This window comes from Poecilia latipinna, unplaced genomic scaffold (genome assembly GCF_001443285.1).
Source record: "Poecilia latipinna isolate Pla-1442-1.1 unplaced genomic scaffold, P_latipinna-1.0 Scaffold1064, whole genome shotgun sequence".
In the NCBI taxonomy this organism is placed as follows: Eukaryota; Metazoa; Chordata; class Actinopteri; order Cyprinodontiformes; family Poeciliidae; genus Poecilia; species Poecilia latipinna.
Window position 1 is genome coordinate 57,722 of NW_015113680.1, and position 22,248 is coordinate 79,969.

Sequence of the window (22,248 nt, forward strand, 5' to 3'; positions counted from 1 at the left end):
TTTTTTTTTTTTTTTTTTTTTTTTTTTTTGTACCGAGTTGCTTAGATTTGAACTTTCTTTTTCCCCCACAGAACCCCAGTTCTACCGTCTGGAGGGCGTGTGGCTGACCGAGTCAGGCATGTCCCTGCTGCGCAGCATCTCCATGTCTCCCCTGCATAAGAGACGGCAGCGTCGCTCTCGTCTCGGCACTCTGTGCTGCGACGGCGGCCCCGATGGAATGGATATGAGGGAGGTCGAAGGAGACGGCGACGACGGGAAAGGTCGGCCCGGTTTCACCGCATCTGACGGCCGATAAAACATTCGTCCGTGTTGCGTTCGTTCTTCAAGCGTTGACTTTTGAATTATTAGGTTGTGGTGAGCCAATGGATTGTGAATCCAAGATGGAGGCGCCAGGGAGTCCTGACAGAGAAGGTGGTGAGAGGGACGCTGGCGCGGAAGGCATGGGGGACTGTGACGGCCTCAAAGGCGGAGCCGACGAGACGGAGGACAGTAAAAAGAGGAAACGAAAACCCTACAGACCAGGTAAGCCCCTTGGAATTTTTGCAGGTTTACCCCGGCCTTTTTTTTTTTTTTTTTTTTTTCTCAGCAGTTACAAGATCTGGAATAAGTGTAAACACACCTGTAACTTTCTCACATTTTATTATTGTTGTTCCATTGTGTCCCCGGTGGAAGGCTTCGTGTGTAGTTCTGCTCCACTCCAGTCTTGCACTTGATTGAAAGGGAATAAATTCTTCTGGATGTCAGTCTTTTTTTTTTTTTTTTCTCAAGATAAATTTAATTTCTTATTTGTGTGTTTCAGGGATTGGGGGCTTCATGGTGCGACAAAGGAAGTGTCACACACGCTTAAAGAAGGAGTTCTTTGCCCAGCTGGCTGGAGAGACCACGTTAGACGGTCAGCCAATTGAGCGAACCATTGAAGAAGGTTGGAGTCAACAGATTGCCCGATTTTGTTTAGTAGCTTTATCGTTAAGGACATCTTAATGCTGTGTGCTGTTGACAGTCAAACATGTTTGCATAATGTCTGCATAAACTACTTTATTACCATATGTCTGCTTTAATATTGGTATCGGCTGATGTTAGCAATTTTCTATAATTCATATTGGATATTGATATCGATATTGGTGCATCCCAAGTTAAATCCCATCATCCTTTGTTGTGAACTAACTCTGAGCCTTTTAAATGCATATTGTTGAAGTGAATGCTATGTGTGTGTGTGTGTGTGTGTGTGTGTATAGGTCCTCACCCAGACACAGACAACATAATGGATCCCAAACCAGCAGAAGGTGAAGAACAGGCCAAGAAGCGCCGGGGCAGAAAAAAGAGCAAACTGGAGGACATGTTTCCAGCTTATCTCCAGGTTTGCACACTCTCTGTCTCTCCTGTGCTTAAAAAGGTTTTGTCATCTAAATTATTCTGTGATTTTTTTTTTTTTTTTAACATTTACGAACAAAATCTGCTACTGCGTTTTCAGGAGGCCTTCTTTGGTAAGACACTAATAGACTTGAGTAAGAAAGCTGTGATGGTAGCTCCAGGCCAGAGGTCGGGTGCATGCCTTGTGCAGCCCGTGCTACTAAAGCCAGCAGGAGTCCAACCTGCTGCCCCAGAAGGTAGGAACGCCTAAATGAAGCAGCGACACGGTCCTGAATGTTACACACCGAGCTTGGCAAATGTTCATAGACTCATCTTTGTGCTTCTCTCGCTCTCTCATGCTGAAGCCAAGGATCGGGCGGCGGACGGGAGTTTTCCTGTAAAGCGAGAGGGGGGTGAAGTTCCCCAGCCTCAGGGAGACGGCACAGGTAAGACTTTCTGGGGATGTCGAGGCCAACATATTCATTACAATTTTACTAAAGCTGTTTCAAGATTGGCTCAAAAAATATTTCGTGATTTTAGGAATTCCCATTCCTTCCTCGGCAGTGAAGGAGCAGTCGGCTCATCTCAAAGACTCTGAGCCAGAAAAAAGTGAAGGTGATTACCTGATTCTAATTAATTAACATATTTTCTCGGACTTTTATATACTCTGCCTATTTTTTTTGGGGGGAAAGTTTCCATCTAGCGGAAACTCCTAACGCCGCATCGCCCAGGTTTCACTCAGCGGCTCACGGTGAAAGTGGGAGTCTATCCACCGCTGCTGTTCTCAGCATTAAACCTGTTATGAATGATTCGGTCAAAGTGACTTCACTTGATAACTTGTATAGCGTTATTAGAGACCCAGTGGAAAGGTGTAATATATATATATAAATGAAGGGTCTAGTACTGGAAACTTTCCAAATACTCAGTTTTTCATTCCTTTTTGCTTGTGACAGGTCTTCCACAGGGAGTGGAGAGTCAGGACTCTGAGCAGTTCTTCAGGAAGGTTCTGGGTGTGTCAGACGGTTCTTCTTTAGGGGGGATGAAGCCCATCTTGGAAGGCACAAAGGGAGAGTTAAATCGCAGTGCTGCACCACAAAGAGCCCTCCCCTCAGGTGTGTGAAATAGACCCCTGCATGTTATTACAGAAACTGCCCTTCGTTCCTACACAGGATTTAAAAGTCTGTTGCTCTGGCGTCATTTGCAAACTCATTAAATACTTCACTTCATTTCTCTTTTTAAACTCATAACTGAGTTATCGACAAAGATTTTAATATTTTGGGTTTTATCAGCAGTTTCTGTCACATGTCTTGTAATGTAATAACTGAAGTACAGATGAGTCGTGTGTGTATTTAATCTTGGTTTCCCTTGCAGGGCCGCTGCCCTCTGCTGGAATGATGGATGCTTTTCCTGGCCTCTCGCAGTCTCCCTTCTTTGAAATGCGGTAGGACCAATACCGAACTGCTTAGTGCTTATTAGTTTACTGAAATGCTTCTCGTATAGAAACAGCTGTTAAAAAAATACCGTTTTAAATTTCCCAGTTGTCAGGTATCCCTGCTATTTATACTCAGTTTAGCTCGTAGAGTTACAAAAATCAATGTTTTTTCGTGACTTGCAGAGAAAGAGGACTGTTCAGTCCTGATGGGGGTGAGGAGAGCCCCTGGGCCACCCCCTCCACCCCGGTGACGCCCTCCTCTCCACCCACTCCCACGGAGGCAGAAGGTGATGGTCTGTCCTACAACCAGCGAAGCCTCCAGCGCTGGGAAAAAGACGAGGAGCTCGGAGAGCTCTCCACCATTTCTCCGGTTCTTTATGCCAATACCAATTTCCCTTCGCTGAAACAGGACTACCCAGGTTAGTGAGCTGGGAAATACCTCACAGCCTAGTTTGAGATCACTCTGTCAAAATTAGACTTTCTGTAGTCTTATGGAGCAACTGCTAAAATGTTTGCTTTTTTTTTTTTTTTCAGACTGGGCAAGTCGCTGTAAGCAGATTATGAAGATCTGGAGGAAGGTGTCTGCTGCTGACAAGGTTCCATACTTGGTAGGTTTATTCTTGGGTAGAAATAGCACAGGTAGCATTTAAATGGGCTTCAGTAGAAATCAGAAAAGGGGGAATGGGGGAGGGTTATTGAAATTCTTCAGTTCTTATAAAACTGAATGTAAGCAATGCTCATCCAACACTAAATAGACATAATCATTTACAGCTCTTGTTTGTGTAAAATGGTTTATATCCCATTTACTTAGATTGGAAATGTTAAAAGTTTAGAAAAACATGTTATAATGACAGTTTTTGGTATGTTTTCCACCAGCAGGGCTGCGTGACACTTTGGGGATGACTATATCTGTTGTGATTTGTGTTTATTTCCTGCTTTCTTCTCCATCTCATCTGTGCTTCCATCACTGTGTGGCCTTTAGCATTACGGGCCGCTTTATGCATGATCTCTGTGAGCATCTGCTGCCCCGAGACGCTGTCCACCCAGCTAAATATTACATTAACGTGTAAAATGCAACTTCATGACACTTTATTTTATTCTGTATTCGGTCACTTGATGCTTGTGAACTCTTATTTTGAAAAGGGAAACCACATATTGACTTGAATAACCTCATTCAGAAATTGCAAATATTTTAATCTCTTGGCAATCTTGTTTAGTTTTACAAAGTAAATATTTAAAAAAAAAAAAATTAACCGCAATATTTTCCATTGTAGCAAAAGGCCAAAGACAACCGAGCAGCACAGAGGATTAACAAGGCACAAAAGGCAAGTTACATTTTCATCATTCACCTTTATCGTGCTTAAATCCCTGCCTTCTTTAACTTCGTGTTGTTGAAATTACAGCAGGCAGAGAGTCAGGTGTGCCGCCCTGTCAAGACGGAGGCGGTGCGTCCTAAAAGCGAGCGGCCGACTCTACACCTCCAGATCCCGCCCCCCTCAGGCTCCGCTTCCATCTCTTCCCACCCGAGCTCTGCAGACAGCCCCTATTCCTTTCCTCCTGATTCGGGGTCATCTTCTGTATTTTTCTCAGACGGAGCTCTTAAGACCCCGCTGTCAGCTGAAAGCCGGACTGACCCCCTGGCTAAGCTTCCTCCGCAGTCGCCCCTCTCGCACTCGCATCCCAGCACACCCTTCTCCCATACCGGGGCCAGCCCTCTCCAGGCCTCTTCCTCAGGTTACCCCGCTTCCGGCCCACAGGGTCCTCCTCAGGGACGGCCAGACAGCCTCAGCATTTATGACATGCAACCAGGAACTCCTGGAACCCCTAGACGGGCCCAGCACGTTGATCCGTACTTCAAATCGCAGCTGCAGCAACAGCAGCAGCAGCAACAACAGGGTCTCCTCCTACATTCACAGCAGGGCTCACAGGAGGCCTTAGGTCCTTCTGGAAGTCCCCATTCACGTGGCCCCAGCATCGGGGAGTCACCAGTCTTCTCACCACTCCACAACACTCAGCATGTAGACCCTTTCAGAGGCCAGCCAGGGATGGGACGGTCGGACTTTGGTTCATCTTCATCCCCCTCTGCTGTGGCTTCCTCGCCTGTCGGTGCAGGACAGCACAGAGCTGAGTTTAGTGCACCTTCTCCTCGATCTTCTGTTGCAGGAAGACTGGAGCTTTCCACTGGGTCTCCATCTGGGATGCTTGAGGCTGGGGACGGTCTATTCAAGGCCCCCATGACGCCTCGAATGCACCAGGGAGACGGTGGACCGCCTCATCCAGGAGCTTCCCCGAACCATCCTTCAGAGGGCTACCGCCAGTCTCCCTCCCATAGTTTCTCTGACCCTCACTCTCACCCGCAGGTTACCCCCAGACCACAGTCGGGTGACAACTGTGGTCTGGGAGCCCAGAGACACCCAGCTACCCAACAGGATCAGGGCCATAGAGTCCCCTCCAGTCCACAGTCCCAGGGTAGTGTCCCGTCTCCCCACACTCCTGGTGGCATGTCCTCCGACCCGTATGCTGTCCAGTCTCCGGCTACTCCTCGTTTCCAGTCCCCAGACCCTTGCTCCAGGCCACCTTCTAGACCACAGTCCAGAGACCCCTTCGCTGCTCTCCACAAACCTCCTCGCACTCCCTCTCATTCCTCCGAGGGAACTGGAAACTACAAAACATCACCTCACCCCAACCAGCCCCCTCCCGGCCATCCCAACAGTAGTTCCACGGTGGACCCACTCTCTGGAAAACCTGCCTTTAATCGCAGCCCCAGCACGGGGTCTTATCTAAGCACCCAGCAGCAGAGCCCGGTGGTCCCAGGTCAGCCTCAGCAGACCCAGCCTCAGCTGACCCAAGGAGCAGACGCCCTCGGTTCCAGGGCACCGCCTGCTTCTGAATCCCAGGAACTATCTGCTGTTCACCCTCCAGAGCTGCCTCATCAGCCGGCTGCGCAAGGCGCACAAGAAATGCCGGACATCTCAAATGTGCAGGAAACTTCCTTAGTTGGACTGAGCCCATCTGAACTGGAGAAGTACAAGCAGGTACCAGAACTCTCAGAATCTGTTGTTTAAAAGTCAGTCGGTGCACGTCTTCTCTCTTGTAAACCACTGCTTGCATTTTGTTTCAACAGCGGCAAAAGCTGAGGGACTTTATAATCAGGCAGCAAAGGCAGAAGATTACAATCAAACAGGAGAAAGAGGCTGCAGCTGCTGCAGCTGCTGGAAACGCTTCCCCGGGCTGGTCTGGGGGGGAGATGGGAGCTTTTCAACAAGATAAGACCCTCAGAGCTCCTCCACCTTACCCACAGGTAAACCTTCTGCAGCAATTACACAAGAAAGACACATTGTGATGATATATTGTTGCAGGAAGGCTACAATGACGCAGTCACTATGGTGTGAATAATTGAAAAGCATGTAGCACAGAGACAGCAGGGGCAGATCTGTCAGCTATTGTGTGGATAATATCAGATGGTTGTCTTGTTAATTGTTGAGAAAGAAATGGGAACTGATTGTTTTGTTTTTTTTTTGTTGTTTTTTTTTTTTTACTTTGACATGTGGCAAAAATTGTTATAACATAATGAAGTTAACCTAACCATTCACAGAAAGATTCGATAGTATAAACAAACAAGAATAAATAGTGTACATTTAACTAGCGTTGCTTCGTTTAGGACCGTGTTGCTCCTGTTCCCTCTGAGGCTCAAGTTTCTGTTCCTGGGAAGATGCCCGTGGTCGGAGGAGGCATGGATGATAAGCTCATTCGCCCGCCGCCTACAGGAACAGCTGCCATTATGGATACAAGTGGACTCAGGCAAGCTCTGTTATAAAGTAGAATCTTCAGTAATGTTGCTGTTATGTAATAACATCAATGACAAATTGAAAGCTGACCTTCTAAAGCTTTGATTCTCAACCTCAGAAGTGGGCTAAAGAGAGCTACGGTGGGCTTGAGTTTTGAATGCTAAAATCAAACGTGCTAAGATCGAACATTAGTTAGAATAAACATTCATTTTATACAGAGAGCTTCATGTCAGATTTATATTGTAAGAAATACTACTTTTAAATAGTTTTTTGTGATCTCAAAAAGGAAAAAGTGGAAGAAATCTGTAGCTGATCTGTTTCCTTGGGTAGGGCCATAAAACAATAACGATATCCATTGCAATCAGTATCAATAGAAAATACGTTAGATAAAATTTTGGGACTGTACAGCATTCTGGGGGAATGCTGTACCCCAGCATCGAGTCCGAGTAGGCGGACTCGATGCTTATATCTGTCGTACACCTCTGCAGTATGGTAAATTTGTACGACTGTGGATTCATACCCAGTGACGCATTGAATTGCGCAGAAAACTGCTGTGTAGGAAACGGCATCCACATAGGTCTGTTTTGAACGCAACACTAGGCTGATGATTTTGAGTTGGTTTAATGCCCAACTAGCTCATCAAACTTGCCTGTAGCATTCAGATTGTGTGAAATGTAGGAATTTGTCATGAGAAATGTAGCCAATCTGTCCACTTGATTATGAAATCTCAACCATACTTGCTTTACAATATAAACAAAACTGCAACCAGTTGCTATAAAGATCCTGTAATAAAAGGTCTGAAAAATAAGCTGCAACTACAAGGTTTCCCTCACTCATTATAAGCCTGGCGGGCCACCAGGCTTTACTTGTGCCCCCATCAGGCTTAGCATTGTGAATTTAAGTTTTTTTTTTTTTTTTTTTTTTTAAAGACTTTATAGTTTGTGCTTAGGTATTAATCTTCAAGTCTTCCAAAAATCTATAACTATCAAATGATATTTCCAAATTTCCTGTCAACTTTAAACATTTTTTAACTCAAAAACACGGCGGACAGCTGGATGGCTGACCTAGTGCCGTGAGCACCAGGCTTAGCAAGTTTTCTGGGGGAAACACTGAACTGAAAAGTTAGTTAACTATTGTAGATTTATCTCATGGTTTACAACTAAACTATATATTTGTCTCTTACAGGCTTCCAGGGTCCATCAGACCTCCTGGTATGTTTAACCGTCCACCATTCCCTCCTCAATGGCAACCCCAGGGTCCAGGTCAAAGAAGATTACCCCAGCCTGGCCTGGAAGCGATGGGCATTAGACAGAACCTAAACCATGGTGTTAACATGCAAGGCATGGAGAACCCACACACCATGATGCCAGGACATGGAGGAGAAAACCTGCAGGCACTGGGTCAAGGCCCCCCACCGCAATTCATTGAACTGAGACACAACTCACAAAGGCTCCCCCTACGGACTCAGTTTATGCCCAGAGCACCCCAGCAAAGACCACGTCTCTTTGTCCAACAGCAGGATCTGGCTCCGTCTTATTTCCAGCAGCAACCCATAGCTCAAGCCGGAGGGATGCAAGCAGATGGAAGTGGCGTCTCGCAGCTGGGAGTACCTCAGGGTGCTATGTCTGTCCCAGGTTTGCTGCCTTCACAGACCACCGGAACAGTATCCCAACAGCCCCACTTGCAGACTCAGGCAGCCGCTTCCAAATCCGGCATGCAAAGTTCCGAGCAACAGAGAGTTGGACATCAAGGATTGGTGACAGAGCCTCCGCCCGCGAGTGTAGGGCCCTGCGAGGAACTGCCAGAGCCGGACCTTGAGGGTCTCGGTGACGGATCGGGGGATGGCGGCGTGGAGGATGAAAACGATCTGACTCTCGACTTGGATCCTGACAAAGGAGACGATGACTTGGGTAACTTGGACAATTTGGAAACCAACGACCCTCATCTGGACGATTTGTTAAATGGCGACGAGTTCGACATCTTGGCTTACACGGACCCCGAACTGGATCAGGGAGATCCCAAAGATGTCTTTTCAGACCAGCTGCGGCTGGTAGAAGCAGAGAGCGAAACACCTTCATCGGTTGCTGGATCTGCTCGCTGTAAGGTTGAAGACAGAGGTAAAGATGAGCCAGGGCAGAAGCGTTTAACGCTTTCCCAGAAGGATTCTGCTACCTCAGTCCAACCTGTTGCAGAAAATGCTGATCCTTCTAAAGTCAAAGTAGAGGACAAATGTCTCACCCCTCAGCTGCAAGCGGGACAATCTGCGGTCAAAAATGAAATGAGAGAGGCTGTGTCGATACTTCTCGGAGGGACTGCATCAGCAGCCAAAACGGAGCAAAAGGAAACCCAGCAAGCCTGTCTCAGTTCTGTGCGGCTCGGTAGACTTCAGTACTCCATGTCTGGACAAGGGGATCCGTTTTCCCCTGGCACCCCACATGGGGACATTGGGGACGATCCGCTGGGGCTGCCGGATGTCGGGGGCCAGCACTCTCCTGCAGTAGACCTGGCAAAAGTTGAGAGCTCTTTAGATGGTGAATTGCCGCTTCTCATCCAAGACCTCCTAGAGCACGAAAAGAAAGAACAGCAGAAGCAGCAACAGTTGAGTTCCCTTCAACAGGGCAGCATTCCCGCACATTTTCCTGGCCTCTCAAGTCAGCATCCAGACCCGCAGGGAACCGAGCAACTGATTCTGCAGCATCAACAGCCTCGTCCGCCGGCGCAGGGAATGATGGAACAAGCGGGAATGGTGCCGCGTGCTCCTCACATGATACAGCAACAGCAGAGGATGATGGGGCCGGGAGTGGTGCCTCACCCTCACATGGCAATGGCTCACCAGCAAGCCATGATGAGGACGGGGCAGCCGGGAATCCATGCAGGCCTCGGCCATCAGCCTCAACCGGTGGTCAAGCAATCACCGCTGGCCAACAACTTCTTCCCAGATAAAGGTGAGGACAACGACTGGGCACCGGCAGTCTGTTATGTAAAGTTTTGTTTTTGTTGATTGTGAAATTTATCACCTAGTTGCAGATTTGGATAAATTTCCCGCAGATGACATCATTGATCCCATTGCCAAAGCAAAGATGGTGGCTCTGAAGGGGATTAAAAGAGTCTTGGCGCAGGATCCGACTATGGTTGTTCCTCCTGGGATCAACAGGTATTTTTGACTTTCTTTGTCCCAATAAATATACTACCTTTCAAGTATTAATAGTTCTTCTTAATCTAAGTTAGGGTTGGGGTTCAGTTAAGTTCAGTCAGATTAGAAGAGGCATAACTTCTTTTTTATTTTATTTTTGCCTCTGATTCTCTGGACTTTGACTAGGCCATTCTAACTCATGAATATGCTTTGATATAAACTCCTCCATTGTAGCTCTGGCTGGATGTTTGGGGTTGCTGTCATTTTGCAGTCTCAGCTCTTCTTCCAGTATTCCACTGTATTTGGCAAAATCTCACTTCCCATCAGCACCAACCAGCTTCTCTGTCCCTGCTGATGAAAAACATCCCCATAGCATGATTCTGCCACCACCATGTTTCAACATGGGGATTTTTTTTTCACCCCCTCACATTTGCTGTGTCTCCTACTTAGCTTTTAACCAACTACAAGTGGGACTTCTTGTAGCTTTCTTCTAGTCAGGCCAGATTTGGGAAGTTCATGTCTCTGAATACCTGAATTTTCTGGATACAGCTGTGGTCAGAGGTAGCAGCTGGTAACTTGCAATGTTTTCATTTTACTTTATGTTTTTTTTAAGGCAACAAGTTTCTCTGCTTGCCCAGCGGCTGGCCTCTGCACCTGGTGCAGATCCTGCTCAGGCTGCACCCGGACCGCCAAAGGTATTCAGTTTTCTGTAAAGACACATTATTTTGGACGATGATTTTTCATCCAAATTATCATTAACGATCTCTTCCTTTGTTCAGGAGGGAGAAACAAGTGAACCCGTCCAGACGAGACCCAATCCTCCTCAGTTTGTGCAAGGAATCATTAGTATGTTTTACATGCAGTCTTTCTCTGTAGAAATGTGCTTTTATTGAGTTTGAGTTATCTTGAGCGCGAGCTACATTTTCCTCTTCTGTTCCAGACGACGCAGAGCAGCACCAGTACGAAGAGTGGCTCCTTCACACCCAACAGCTTCTCCAGATGCAGCTGAAAATTTTGGAAGAGCAAATCGGAGTTCACCGAAAGTCGCGCAAAGCGCTTTGCGCCAAGCAGCGCACGGCGAAGAAAGCAGGCAGGGAGTTCGCAGAGGCCGATGCTGAGAAACTGAAGTTGGTCACCGAAGAGCAAAGCAAAATTCAGAAACAGCTCGACCAGGTTTGCAGAATAAAATCCCTGGATTTCACATCGGACAGCTAAACTGTTGTAATATGTATGAATTAATTATTGAAATAATTGTCAACTAATCTAGTAATCGATTAATTATCAACTGGAGTAGTCAAAAAGACAATTTGATGAAAAATAAAACATATTCGGGGCAGTAATTAAACCAAAACATATTTACATTTTGCGTTTAAGATAAAAGTATATTTTTCTGTAAACAAATTTTAGCCAAAGCTGCACAGGCTGCAGTTTTAGCTTCACCTAGTTCTAATTTACTAAAGGAATAGGCAATAAAAGTTTTGTTTTCTCATATAAAGAATAATCATTACTAAAATAATCTTCACTTTCAGCCCTGATATATAATAACATTTATAAATATTCTGTTGTAGGTCCGCAAGCAGCAGAAGGAGCACACCAACCTTATTGCAGAGTACAGAAGCAAGCAGCAGCAGCATCAGCAGAGCTCTGGTCTGCTGAACCCAGCTCATCCTACTCAGGGCGGGCCCTCTCACATGTTTCCTAAGATCCCAGGGCAAATGATGATGGGCCAGCAGGGGGCAGCGGTAATGGGGCAACACCCTGGCATGATGCCTCTGCGGATGCCCCAGGCCCAGCCCTTCATGGGGGGTCCGCAGCAGCAGCTTCCGGCGGCTCTCGGAGCTCCTGGTCCCAGGGTTCCGGGACCCTCTGGAACTCCGGCTGGGTTTTTCCCCCAGGGCGCCCCGGTACAAGGGGCGGACCCCCGGCTTCTTCAAGAAAGGCAGCTTCAGCATAGGATGCAGATGGCAAAGCTACAGCAGCAGCAGCAGCAGCAGGCAATGATGTGTCAACAAGCGATGCCACATCCGAACCAACAACCTGGTCTAATCCCTCAGTCACAGCCGGGCATGATGGGAAGTCAACTCATGGCGCAGCATCAAGCAGGCACCCAGCAGGGAATAATCGCCACGCAGGCAAATCAGCAGAGCATGGTGCAGGTTCAGCAAGGCATGGTGGGAGGTCAGCCCGCTGCGCCACCCGGACAGCCCATCAACCAGCCTGCGGCCATGATGGCAGCACAGCCGAGGCTGATGGTTAATCAGCAGCCGAGGCCCCAGCTGATGATGGGCCAGCAGGGCGTCACCGGGCCCCCGGGTCACCCTGGTCTCCGGGGAGCCCCGACTCAGATGACTCAACAGCATCAGAACATCCTCGCTCAGCGCATGCTTGTGTCTCAGCAGCAAATGGCCCAGCAGAGACAAGTGGCGCCAATGGTTAGCCAGTCCGGCCAGGACCAGGGTGGGCACTCGCAGCCCTCCACCCCGCAGATGGGCTCCTCGCCTTCAGCAGGGAGTAACACGCCGCAGCCGCAGGGACCTGCCGACGGCCAGAACTCGGCAGCCAAAGATGGAGGGATGTTGAGCCCTGATTCAAGAACCCCGCCACAGCAGAGCGGACCTTCCACTCCCAGTCAGATCTCACAGCAAGGCTCAGTGAATAACCCGCTGGACCAGGGCCGCCAGCAACAGCAACAGAATCAGATGTATTTAACTCAGCATCACCATTCAAATTCTCAATCAGTCCACGAACAACAAGCTGGTGGGACAGTGAACCAGCAAACCGGAGTTGTTCAACAACAGCAGCAGCAGCATCAACTTCCTGTTGGTGTCCAGAGGCAAGGCTCCGTCGGCGCTGACAAACCCAGCTTGATGAGTGTAAAAGAGGAGGGCAAACCTGTTGATTTCCACACCCAACAACAACAACAACAAAATGCTGCGCAAAAGCCACAGGAAGCAGGCATGCAACAGCAGATGATGGCTCCGAATAATCCCGGCCAGGCTCCGCCTACTGCTATGGGCCTGAACCCGCAGCAGCAAGCCCTGATGGCGCAGCAGCAGAAGCAGCAAGCCATGATGGGCATGCTGAGAGCTCATCAGCAAGGGATGATGCCACAGAGACCCGGAGTACCGCCAGCGCAGATCCGCACCACCATCAACATCCCAGCCATTATTGCCCAGAATCCTCAGCTGCGCAATCTTCCCCCGACTCAGCAGATCCAACACATCCAGGCTCTGATCGCGCAGAGGCAACTCCATCAGGGTCAGATGCTGCGGATGCCCGTTGGCCAACTGAGAGCCCAGGCGCCGCAGGGCGGGCAGCAAATGATGGGGATGGAAGCCAATCAGATGCCTTATGGAGGCAAACCCGGAGCTCTGGCCGGTCAGCAGCAGCCGGGCATGTTTGGCCAGCAGCCTGCGGTCGCATCTCAGGTGCAGCAAGGGATGATGGTCACAGGCCAGCAGCCGCAAGCAGGGGAGATGATGCAGCAGCAGCAGCAGCAGCAGCACATCATGAGAGGTCATCTACCGATGCCACATTCCCCGATGGAGCAGAACCGCATGCTGAGGCCAAATTCACCACGGCAACCCCATGTCAACTCCCCAGGAGATCCGCAGCGGCACGTGTTCAACCAGCCCCTGCAGCCCCCAACTCCCACCCAAACACAGCAGCAAGCGTTAATGGCCGCCGCAGCAGGACGTGTCCCGGGCTCCCCGTCGCACGCTTATTCTCCCAGAGGTCCGTTTGGGATGAGCCCCGCCCACCCAGCCTCGCCCTACTCCTCTCACGCCTCCTCACCTTCGGTCGCCGACAACAGAGCAGGGAGAGGCAGCCCGTTCAGCCAGGTCAAGGCCTCTCCACTCAGGTCACCTGGAGCCAGGAGTCCACTTGACTGTCCAGGAATGAAAGTAGAGAGTCAGACGTCGAGCGGTGAGCCGCCTCAGACGGCCCCAGGCACGCCCAACGGGCCACAGAGAGGCATGAGCGTCCAGCAGGAGTTGAAGCAGGTCACAGAAAGCTACACTCAGCAAGGGGAGCAATGTAGGATCCCGATACAGAACATAAAGCAGGAGCCGAGGGAGGTTCAGTGTGACGGCTCCTCGGAGGCGCATCCAGGGGCGATAAAGAGAGAAACCTCGGGCGAAACCGTTTCCGCTGGGAACAACACGAGCTTTATTAACACCGGAAACGTGCCCAGAGACCCGGAGACCCAAGGTCCCAGATCCGAGACGGGACAGCAGCTGCTGCAGAAGCTGCTGAAAACCAAGAACCTCCAGCTGAATGCGCAGAGGCCCTCCGAAGGCATCCACAGTGAGATCAATGGCCACATCAACAGCAAATTGGCCATGCTGGAGCAGAAGCTTCAAGGGACACCACGTAATATGGAGGTAATATATATATATATTTTTTTGAAGTATTCGTATAGTGAGCATTCAGATCCCCACTAACAAAAGTCTGAGGTGTCTAGTTGGACAATGGCAAATTAAAAAAGTAAAGCCCAATGTCAAATTAATACATTTGGTACCAAGTTCAGGGAGATGTTCCATTATTTTTTGGGGGGCATTTCTTATATTTACCAGCAGCAAGATTTAATGAAAAAATCAGTCTCTCCATTGCATGCATTTCCTTGCATGTACAGAGATAATGGTGCATCCACATGTAGCCAGTTATAGCTTTCTTTGCCCCAACTGATTTCCTCAGTCCACATATATAGACCAAGATGAAATTGCAGATGAGCATTTTAACGATTAAATCGTTTCTACTTCCTCGTTCGGAGCGAAATAAATCTCTTTGTCTTTTCAAACTTTGCAGGATCTGCAGTCTCTAACTAAAAGGGCTCCAGTACAGAAGCCAAAGCGCATCAACAAGCCGCCTGGAGGCGGAGGGCCGAACTCACGGAAGAAGAACAAAAAGGAGGATGTCGGGAAAAGCGCTGAAACCCTAATAAAACAACTCAAACAGGTGAACCCGGCTTGAAAACTGCGTCTCCTGAATGATGGACTCCTAACACGTGGAAACCTAACGAATGTTTTCCCACCAGGGTCTGTCTCTGCTGCCGTTGATGGAGCCCTCGATCAGTGCCAGCTTGGATCTCTTTGCTCCTTTCGGCAGTAGTCCAGCCAGCGGAAAGGACCAGCTGAAGGGATCGTTTGGAAGCGCAGTTCTGGACAACATCCCAGACTACTACTCCCAGTTACTCACCAAGGTATTTACAAGGCCGTACTAAACTCGCGCTTTGCGACGTCAAGAAGAAAGTCCTAAACGTAATTGTTTGTACCTGCAGAGTAACCTCAGCAACCCTCCAACACCGCCCTCCTCCCTGCCGCCGACTCCACCTCCGTCGGTGCAGCACAAGCTGCTGAACGGGGTGACCGCTGGCGAGGAGCTCCCTGAGAGCCAGAAGGACGCAGACGCAGCAGAAGAGCCGATGGGTAATTGCCGTTCACGTTTTAGGAGGTTCATGCCGGATTCCACACGCGCTTCATTTCTGTACCGTCGTCTTCAGATTCTGCTGCAGAGGAGGTGAAAAGCGTAGACATCCTGGCGGCCCTCCCCACGCCGCCGCACAACCAGAACGAGGACATCAGGTACAGCCGTTCATTTTGCTCCTAGTTCTCCGTCAGGTTGAAGTGAAGTGGTGTTGTTTTGGAAAGAGCTGACGAAGTGGAGTGTGTCGTACCGGTAGGATGGAAAGCGATGATGAGGACACTCCGGAAACCATCATTCCCGCGTCGTCGCCAGAGAGCAACTTGGGAGACGTAAATCCACGTTTTCCTCACCTGCTGGAGCCTAAAGAGGAGGAGACGGAGAGAGCAATATCTCCCATCATACCCCTCATACCTCGCACCGCCATCCCAGGTATCTAGCTGCGTCTTCATTGTGACGTCACTCGTGAAGATTACCAACACAAAATTGTTTAGAGGCTTTGCAGGACTGCAGTACGGAAACTTTTCACTTATTTTGCAGCATTCCCAGAAAACAAACCATTTGAAGCACCTGACAGCAAGACCGTTTCCATGGCCAACCACTGGGACAAGACCAAAAGCAATGAGGTGTCTGTTACCTTGACGATGTCATCCGCTGCAGCCAAGGTAATAGTTCACAACCACATTTTTTTCCCCTAGATTTCTTTTAAGTTGAGTTCAAATTTAGCTAAAACCTGACACTGACACTTTGTGCCTTCAGAAACTTAATCATGTAATGATGGCGATGGCTCAGCTGCTCAGCATTAAAATGCCAGGTACTTATGAAGTCACGTACCCTCCGCAAATTCCTGAGCTGCCTGGAGTGGAAGGGACAGAGAAAGGACCTGGTCACTCAGGTGAGCGTTTTGTATCTTTCAGGAGAAAATGTTTTTTTTTTTGTTTTTTTTTTTTCCTCATTTCAGTCATCATATTCCAGGATGAGTTGCTTTCAGATTAAATTCTAGATTTGAATAGAGCTGCACAATACTGACAGGATTCAATAACTGGTGACTGTTACATTCCCTGCGCCACACATTCAAACTGTCCTTGCCAGTGATTTATCGGGCCAGATGGATAATCTTTCATTGTCTATTATGCCAGCATCTGAAATGGCTCTTGGTGTCTAAGATGCTTAGAGAGAATAAAAGAGAAAGATGCTGCAACGCTGCCGCAGATTTAAGCACACTTTTCTCCTGCTCATGTCCAGTGTTGAAACGATAAACATTAATCGCAAATCGGCCTCGTTTTGAAATCGGTTTGGTAGATTTTCTTTGCTATTATGTTAAAGTAAAGAAATCCAGCTCATATTTTAATTAAATCTCTTCAATCGCAGAGAGAGTCATAATAACTCATTGTGCCATTGTTTGTTTGGCACACCTGAACGATGAATCCATAGGTTCACACATTTTTTGATTAAACGTATATTCTTTTGACCCATTTTAATGTTGAGCGAACTTCTTGACCGAGCTGATTTACGATTTAGATTTTGATAGAATGTTTTGTTCATAGAACGGTGCAACAACTGTGAGATTGTTTTCGGGCGTGCCGCATTCGGTTAATCAGCTGACAGATTAGCACTGCTAATGTCAACATTGTTTTGTTCTCTAGGAGCATTGTGCACAAAGGATAGCACTTCCCTAAGTCAGGATGAGTGGCTGAGGCAGTTTGATGTTTCTCTCCCAGGCTGCACGCTGAAGAAACAAGTAGACATTTTGGCGCTTATTAAGCAGGTTTGGCACCGTCGTTCTCCTTCAACCTTTTCGTAGGACATTGTTCCCGAAAAGGTGCACATTTCACTTGTGCATCCTTCTTGCAGGAGTTCCAGGAGACGGACGACAAACCGGCACAGCACTGTTACACGACCAACGTCAGCGATCTGGACGTCCGCCATCTTCCCGTTATACCGCTGGAGGAATCGCCACCTCCTTCACCTTCTCCTCCTCAGCCTCCTCCAGCTCTACCAGCCATCGGCGAAGAGGCCGAATCACCCAAAAAGCCTGCGTCTCCGACTCCTCCGTCCTCCAGTCCAGTCTGTGTCCAAACCAAGACCGAGTCTGAACAGGACGCAGGTTCTGCCGTCGGTGCTCCTCCTCAGCCAGCGGATGTGCCAGAGTCCGAAGTTCCGGCTCCGGTGTTGAACACTGATCCATCTTCGGATCAGTCTGATCCCATTGCGCCGCATGGGGATGGTAGAAGTCCCGTTGTGAAGGAGGAAGAGGAGGAGGACTGCGTTACTAAGCCGGCCCACTCTCCTAAAGACTCCCCCATCGCCATGGACTCGTCTCCTAAAGCTGTGAAGCAGCGCAGGCCCCTGTCGCCTGACGAGGAAGTGACGCACCCCAAAGTGAAAAAATGGAGGGGCGTTCGCTGGAAGCGCCTTCAAATCGTCATCACCATACGCAAGGGCGGCTCCAAGAAGGAGACCAGCCGGGAAGTGTCGGAGCTGATGGACCGCCTGCGCATCACCCTCCGACCCGAAAAGCTGCCCCGGGACAAACGCAAATGCTGCTTCTGCCACGAGGAAGGGGACGGCGCCACGGACGGTCCGGCGCGGCTGCTCAACATCGACGTGGACCTGTGGGTGCACCTCAACTGCGCGCTGTGGTCCACGGAGGTGTACGAGACGCAGGGCGGCGCTCTGATCAACGTGGAGGTCGCCCTGCGCCGAGGGCTGCGGACGCTCTGCGCCTACTGCCAGAAGACCGGCGCCACCAACAGCTGCAACAGGCTGCGCTGTCCGAACGTCTACCACTTCGCCTGCGCCATCCGGGCGCGCTGCATGTTCTTCAAGGACAAGACCATGCTGTGCACCCAGCACAAGCTGAAGGGCCCCAGCGACGACGAGCTCAGCACCTTCGCCGTCCTGCGCCGCGTCTACATCGAGCGGGACGAGGTGAAGCAGATTGCCAGCATCCTGCAGCGCAGCGACCGCATCCACCTGTTTCGCGTCGGCGGGCTCATCTTTCACGCGATCGGCCAGCTGCTGCCCTCCCAAATGGCCAACTTCCACTCGCCCACCGCCATCTTCCCCGTCGGCTACGAGGCCACGCGCATCTACTGGAGCACGCGCGTGCCCAACAAGCGATGCCGCTACCGCTGTCGCATAGGCGAGGACGACGGCCGCCCGCTGTTTGAGGTGCGCGTCCTGGAGCACGGCATGGAGGACCTGCACTACCGCGACACTACTGCTGAGGGTAACGACCACAGTCTCATTCAGAGCGCTGCTAAAGTATTCACACCACTCACGTTTTTAAATATTTTGTCATGTAACAAGAAAGGAGAATGTTTCTTCTTTTTTTTTCTTTCTTTTTTTTGGGGGATTTTACCAAGACAAAGTAGTGCATAAGGTAAAAGGTAAGGAAAATTATTAAGTCTGAAAAGTGTGGTGGGCATTTATATTTAGCCACCCGAGTCAATATGTTGCCAAACCACCTTTTTGTACCATTAACCACTGCAAGTCATTTAGTCACATTTAGGCTTTATTCTTGTGATGGATTTCCAATAAGATGATCTGGACTTGGACTAGGCCATTATTAAGATTTGTATCCCACGGTATGATGCTGCCATGTTTCATTATAGGGACGGTGATCAGTGTTTTATTTTTTGAATGTACAGTTGCTCCCCAGAGACCACAGCCTTCCACAGAAAACTATAATCCATAAATACTTCACCCTCCCTCTAAAAACACTTATAACTGCTTAGTTTAATTGTTAAAGATACTTTATTATGCTTTAATAAGTAGAAACTGTCCTGGCACTACCCCAGAAGCTAATAGTCATCCTAATCTCTGCTCTTTGGGGGAAACAGCCATTCAGTGCCAAGGACAATCAGTGTCACTCCTGGATTGGTTGCTTTGCAAATGCCAACCAATAGCATATTAATTGGCGTCATGTCCAGGTGTTTCAGCTTCCCGAGCTGCGTTTTCTCTTAGATATTCTTTACGAGACAATTCACAGACGGGCAGAAATTCAGTTTTTATTTTATTCAAGCAGAACACCTTCTTGACTGGTTTGCTTCGCTCTGCTTTAAGCCTTTGTGCAACCAGTGAGGCCTTCGTAGAACAACTGTTCTCATGCTGAGACAAAACCAACAGGTTAACTCTTTACCAAGAGAGCCCTGTAAAACAAATTGGTTATTGCTGATTTTTTATTTATTTATTTATTTTTTTTACTTTTTGGCTACGTGTCCTCCACATTTCTCTCGGTTTTATGTGCGGTAAAACGTAAGAAAAAAACATCAATCACTCTCCTACTTTACAATGATGATGGTTTCCGTCGTGGCAAAATATGAAGAAGTGAATTCTTCTGCAAGGCTCTGGATATGCAATTTACTGACGTTAAGCTTGAGATCCTTTGCTGTCATGGAAGTAAAATCGTCCTCTCTCCTCCCCCCACCCCCTCACCCCCCTCGTTCTGCAGGAATCTGGGACCGCGTCGTTCAGCAGGTGGCTAAACTCCGAGATGATTCATCCATGTTGAAGCTGTTCACTGAACATGTGAAGGGAGAGGAGATGTATGGGCTCACCGTCCACGCTGTCATGCGAATCACCGAGTCGGTAAGAATCTGTTCGCGCTCCCCCGCCCCCCGTTTTGATCCGACGGTGACTCATTGTTGATCTGAGGGCGACAGACAGCGCCAGACTAAATCCCAACACCGTAGCCGCCACTTTTCAGAGAACTGTTTTGTCAGATCCGACGTGACTGAAAGCTGCTTTCTTAACGCTTCAGCTGCCCGGAGTTGAGAGCTGCCAGAACTACCAGTTCCGATATGGCCGACACCCTCTGATGGAGCTCCCACTCATGATAAACCCCACAGGCAGCGCTCGCTCTGAGCCAAAGGTTGCCACACAGTGCAAAAGGTAAAAAAAAAAGAAAAAAAAAAGCCTCGTGAGCTACTCTAAAATCATAACAGTGGAAGATGCGAGTTTCTTTTTCCCATTGTCATTAGTTTTCTTTCAGTCAGTCCTAAAATACCTCTTCTGTGTGAATCTGTGAGCACACACGACTTAAATCGCTCATCGTTCTCTCTCTCCGTCCGCCAGGCCTCATACTCTAAACAGCACCAGCGTCTCCAAGGCATACCAGAGCACCTTCACCGGGGAGCTCAACACTCCGTACAGCAAGCAGTTCGTCCACTCCAAGTCCTCCCAGTATCGGCGTCTGAAGACGGAGTGGAAGAACAACGTCTACCTGGCGCGGTCTCGCATTCAGGGCTTGGGGCTGTACGCTGCCAAGGACCTGGAGAAGCACACCATGGTCATCGAGTACATCGGCACGGTCATACGCAACGAGGTGGCCAACCGCCGCGAGAAGATCTACGAGTCACAGGTAGCCCAAGGCTTTATGGGATTGAAGGTCATGGAACGGCTTTTGTTTAAGAGACATACCAAGCAAATATCAATTGTTTCCAGTTTCTTAAAACAATTGTTTCCCCACTGTAAGCAGTCTTTAATTGCTCATATTAAGGTGTTATGGGCAAGAGGTGACGTCACACTGTGTGTGAGAGGAAATTTATTGTAAAATAGTGTTTTATCATTCTGAATGACTTTGAGCTGACATTTTAAACCGTCCTTTGCACGTTGTATAAAGGGATTTGTGAAGTTAGCATTAATAAATGTAAAAGAAAAAAAAAAAAGAATATCCTTACTTAGCTTAGGTCTGAATTACCCAAAGACTTTCAACATGTTCCATAAGAGACAGAGTATACAACGAAACTCTGCGGCCTTTCTGTTCTCTGCTGGTGTTTTCTCCAATTTGTCCCCAGGTTTTATTGACAGTGGGACCAGGGCGTCCCTGGTGGTCGGGGGTCACCGAGGCGGTCCCCCGGGGTTTTGTATTAAAAGATGTTTAGTTGACAGGAAATGTAAAATACTACATTGTTACTGGAAGACATTGCCGACAGTACTTTAACCCACAACGATACAATCTTAAAAAGAAAAATACAATCAAAATAAATATCAATGATTTGCACTTCTGTTAAATCCAAATTAAGTCATCAGTTAGTCGACTGAAAAACACAACACGATGCTGATCATCACATTTCGAACCGGCCCAAGGCATAAATGAACTATGAGAATATCAGTGCTTTTTGCATTTGATTCCGCCAGGGGACATTTTCTACCTTTTCAACACTTCATTTTTCCTTTTATAGATCCTGAGTCTATTTGTTTATCACATCGCTACTGCTGGCATGTGCTGCGTTCACTGGTCGGGAACAGACAGGATTTTTAGGTTTTCAATCAATCTCTCGCTTTTCAAGGCCAAGAAAGAAGTTATTAGCTGAGTTATTGGTGCATATGGAATGTATTTGTATTAATGTCGCTCCTTTTTGCCGTTAATTATATTATTTTACTGCGTGGTGTAGTAGATTATTGTCCTGCTGGATCGGTAAAGCTTCGTTTTCTTCGTAGAACCGAGGGATCTACATGTTCCGCATCAACAACGAGCAGGTGATCGATGCCACCCTAACTGGCGGTCCGGCGCGGTGAGTATCGATCGAGTAAGAAGTAATAAAAAACTTTTAAAGTTTTGTTACCAACTTCTATCTTTTTTTTTTTTTTTTCGGCCCCCTAGCTACGTGAACCATTCCTGCGCCCCCAACTGCGTTGCTGAGGTCGTGACCTTCGACAAAGAAGACAAGATCATCATCATTTCCAGCCGCAGGATCCCCAAAGGAGAAGAGGTGACCTGAGATGTGCTCGCTCCCATTCCCGTGGCTTGTTGTGTGAGAAATGGCAGCGTTTTTCACTTTCTCGTTCTCTCGTTTCCCTTTCAGCTGACGTACGACTACCAGTTCGACTTCGAAGACGATCAGCACAAGATCCCCTGCCACTGCGGGGCCTGGAATTGCCGAAAGTGGATGAACTAGCCAGGAGGAAGCGAAATCGGGAGAGTGGCCCTCTGCTGCTACCACAACACTCCTGCGCCAAAGCCTTTGAATCCTACATCGCCAGTGCATAAGCTGTTCTGAAAAGACACGGAGGAAGGCAGTCCTCTGCTAATAAAAGACTAAAGTGTTGACATCTTGTAGCCAAAGGTCTGAAGAGCATTAATCGTTAAAAAAAAAAAAAAAAATAGAAAAAAA

The 22,248-nt window shown here is 48.4% G+C and overlaps 1 protein-coding gene across 4 annotated transcripts in view; it reads left to right on the plus strand.

Moving 5' to 3' along the window:
• The window catches only part of kmt2d (lysine (K)-specific methyltransferase 2D), a 36,902-nt gene extending 14,664 nt beyond the window's left edge, over positions 1 to 22,238 (plus strand). For 3 of the 4 annotated variants that reach the window (XM_015051767.1, XM_015051769.1, XM_015051768.1), the window contains exons 20-55: positions 72 to 260; positions 349 to 522; positions 800 to 922; positions 1,236 to 1,357; positions 1,472 to 1,607; positions 1,716 to 1,796; positions 1,891 to 1,965; positions 2,304 to 2,462; positions 2,722 to 2,791; positions 2,966 to 3,201; positions 3,317 to 3,390; positions 4,057 to 4,107; positions 4,186 to 5,817; positions 5,907 to 6,083; positions 6,444 to 6,583; positions 7,756 to 9,515; positions 9,592 to 9,724; positions 10,317 to 10,398; positions 10,483 to 10,549; positions 10,644 to 10,876; positions 11,272 to 14,088; positions 14,513 to 14,662; positions 14,742 to 14,906; positions 14,985 to 15,132; positions 15,207 to 15,288; positions 15,387 to 15,559; positions 15,668 to 15,792; positions 15,887 to 16,022; positions 16,774 to 16,895; positions 16,982 to 18,359; positions 19,584 to 19,720; positions 19,893 to 20,023; positions 20,207 to 20,492; positions 21,575 to 21,648; positions 21,738 to 21,846; positions 21,940 to 22,238. In XM_015051767.1, coding sequence (XP_014907253.1) covers positions 72 to 260; positions 349 to 522; positions 800 to 922; positions 1,236 to 1,357; positions 1,472 to 1,607; positions 1,716 to 1,796; positions 1,891 to 1,965; positions 2,304 to 2,462; positions 2,722 to 2,791; positions 2,966 to 3,201; positions 3,317 to 3,390; positions 4,057 to 4,107; positions 4,186 to 5,817; positions 5,907 to 6,083; positions 6,444 to 6,583; positions 7,756 to 9,515; positions 9,592 to 9,724; positions 10,317 to 10,398; positions 10,483 to 10,549; positions 10,644 to 10,876; positions 11,272 to 14,088; positions 14,513 to 14,662; positions 14,742 to 14,906; positions 14,985 to 15,132; positions 15,207 to 15,288; positions 15,387 to 15,559; positions 15,668 to 15,792; positions 15,887 to 16,022; positions 16,774 to 16,895; positions 16,982 to 18,359; positions 19,584 to 19,720; positions 19,893 to 20,023; positions 20,207 to 20,492; positions 21,575 to 21,648; positions 21,738 to 21,846; positions 21,940 to 22,032 — 11,840 coding nt within the window. In that variant the 3' untranslated portion in view covers positions 22,033 to 22,238. The remainder of the gene's footprint in view (positions 1 to 71; positions 261 to 348; positions 523 to 799; positions 923 to 1,235; positions 1,358 to 1,471; positions 1,608 to 1,715; positions 1,797 to 1,890; positions 1,966 to 2,303; positions 2,463 to 2,721; positions 2,792 to 2,965; positions 3,202 to 3,316; positions 3,391 to 4,056; positions 4,108 to 4,185; positions 5,818 to 5,906; positions 6,084 to 6,443; positions 6,584 to 7,755; positions 9,516 to 9,591; positions 9,725 to 10,316; positions 10,399 to 10,482; positions 10,550 to 10,643; positions 10,877 to 11,271; positions 14,089 to 14,512; positions 14,663 to 14,741; positions 14,907 to 14,984; positions 15,133 to 15,206; positions 15,289 to 15,386; positions 15,560 to 15,667; positions 15,793 to 15,886; positions 16,023 to 16,773; positions 16,896 to 16,981; positions 18,360 to 19,583; positions 19,721 to 19,892; positions 20,024 to 20,206; positions 20,493 to 21,574; positions 21,649 to 21,737; positions 21,847 to 21,939) is intronic. The other variant, XM_015051770.1, reaches the window with a different exon arrangement.
• Positions 22,239 to 22,248: the final 10 nt, after the last annotated feature.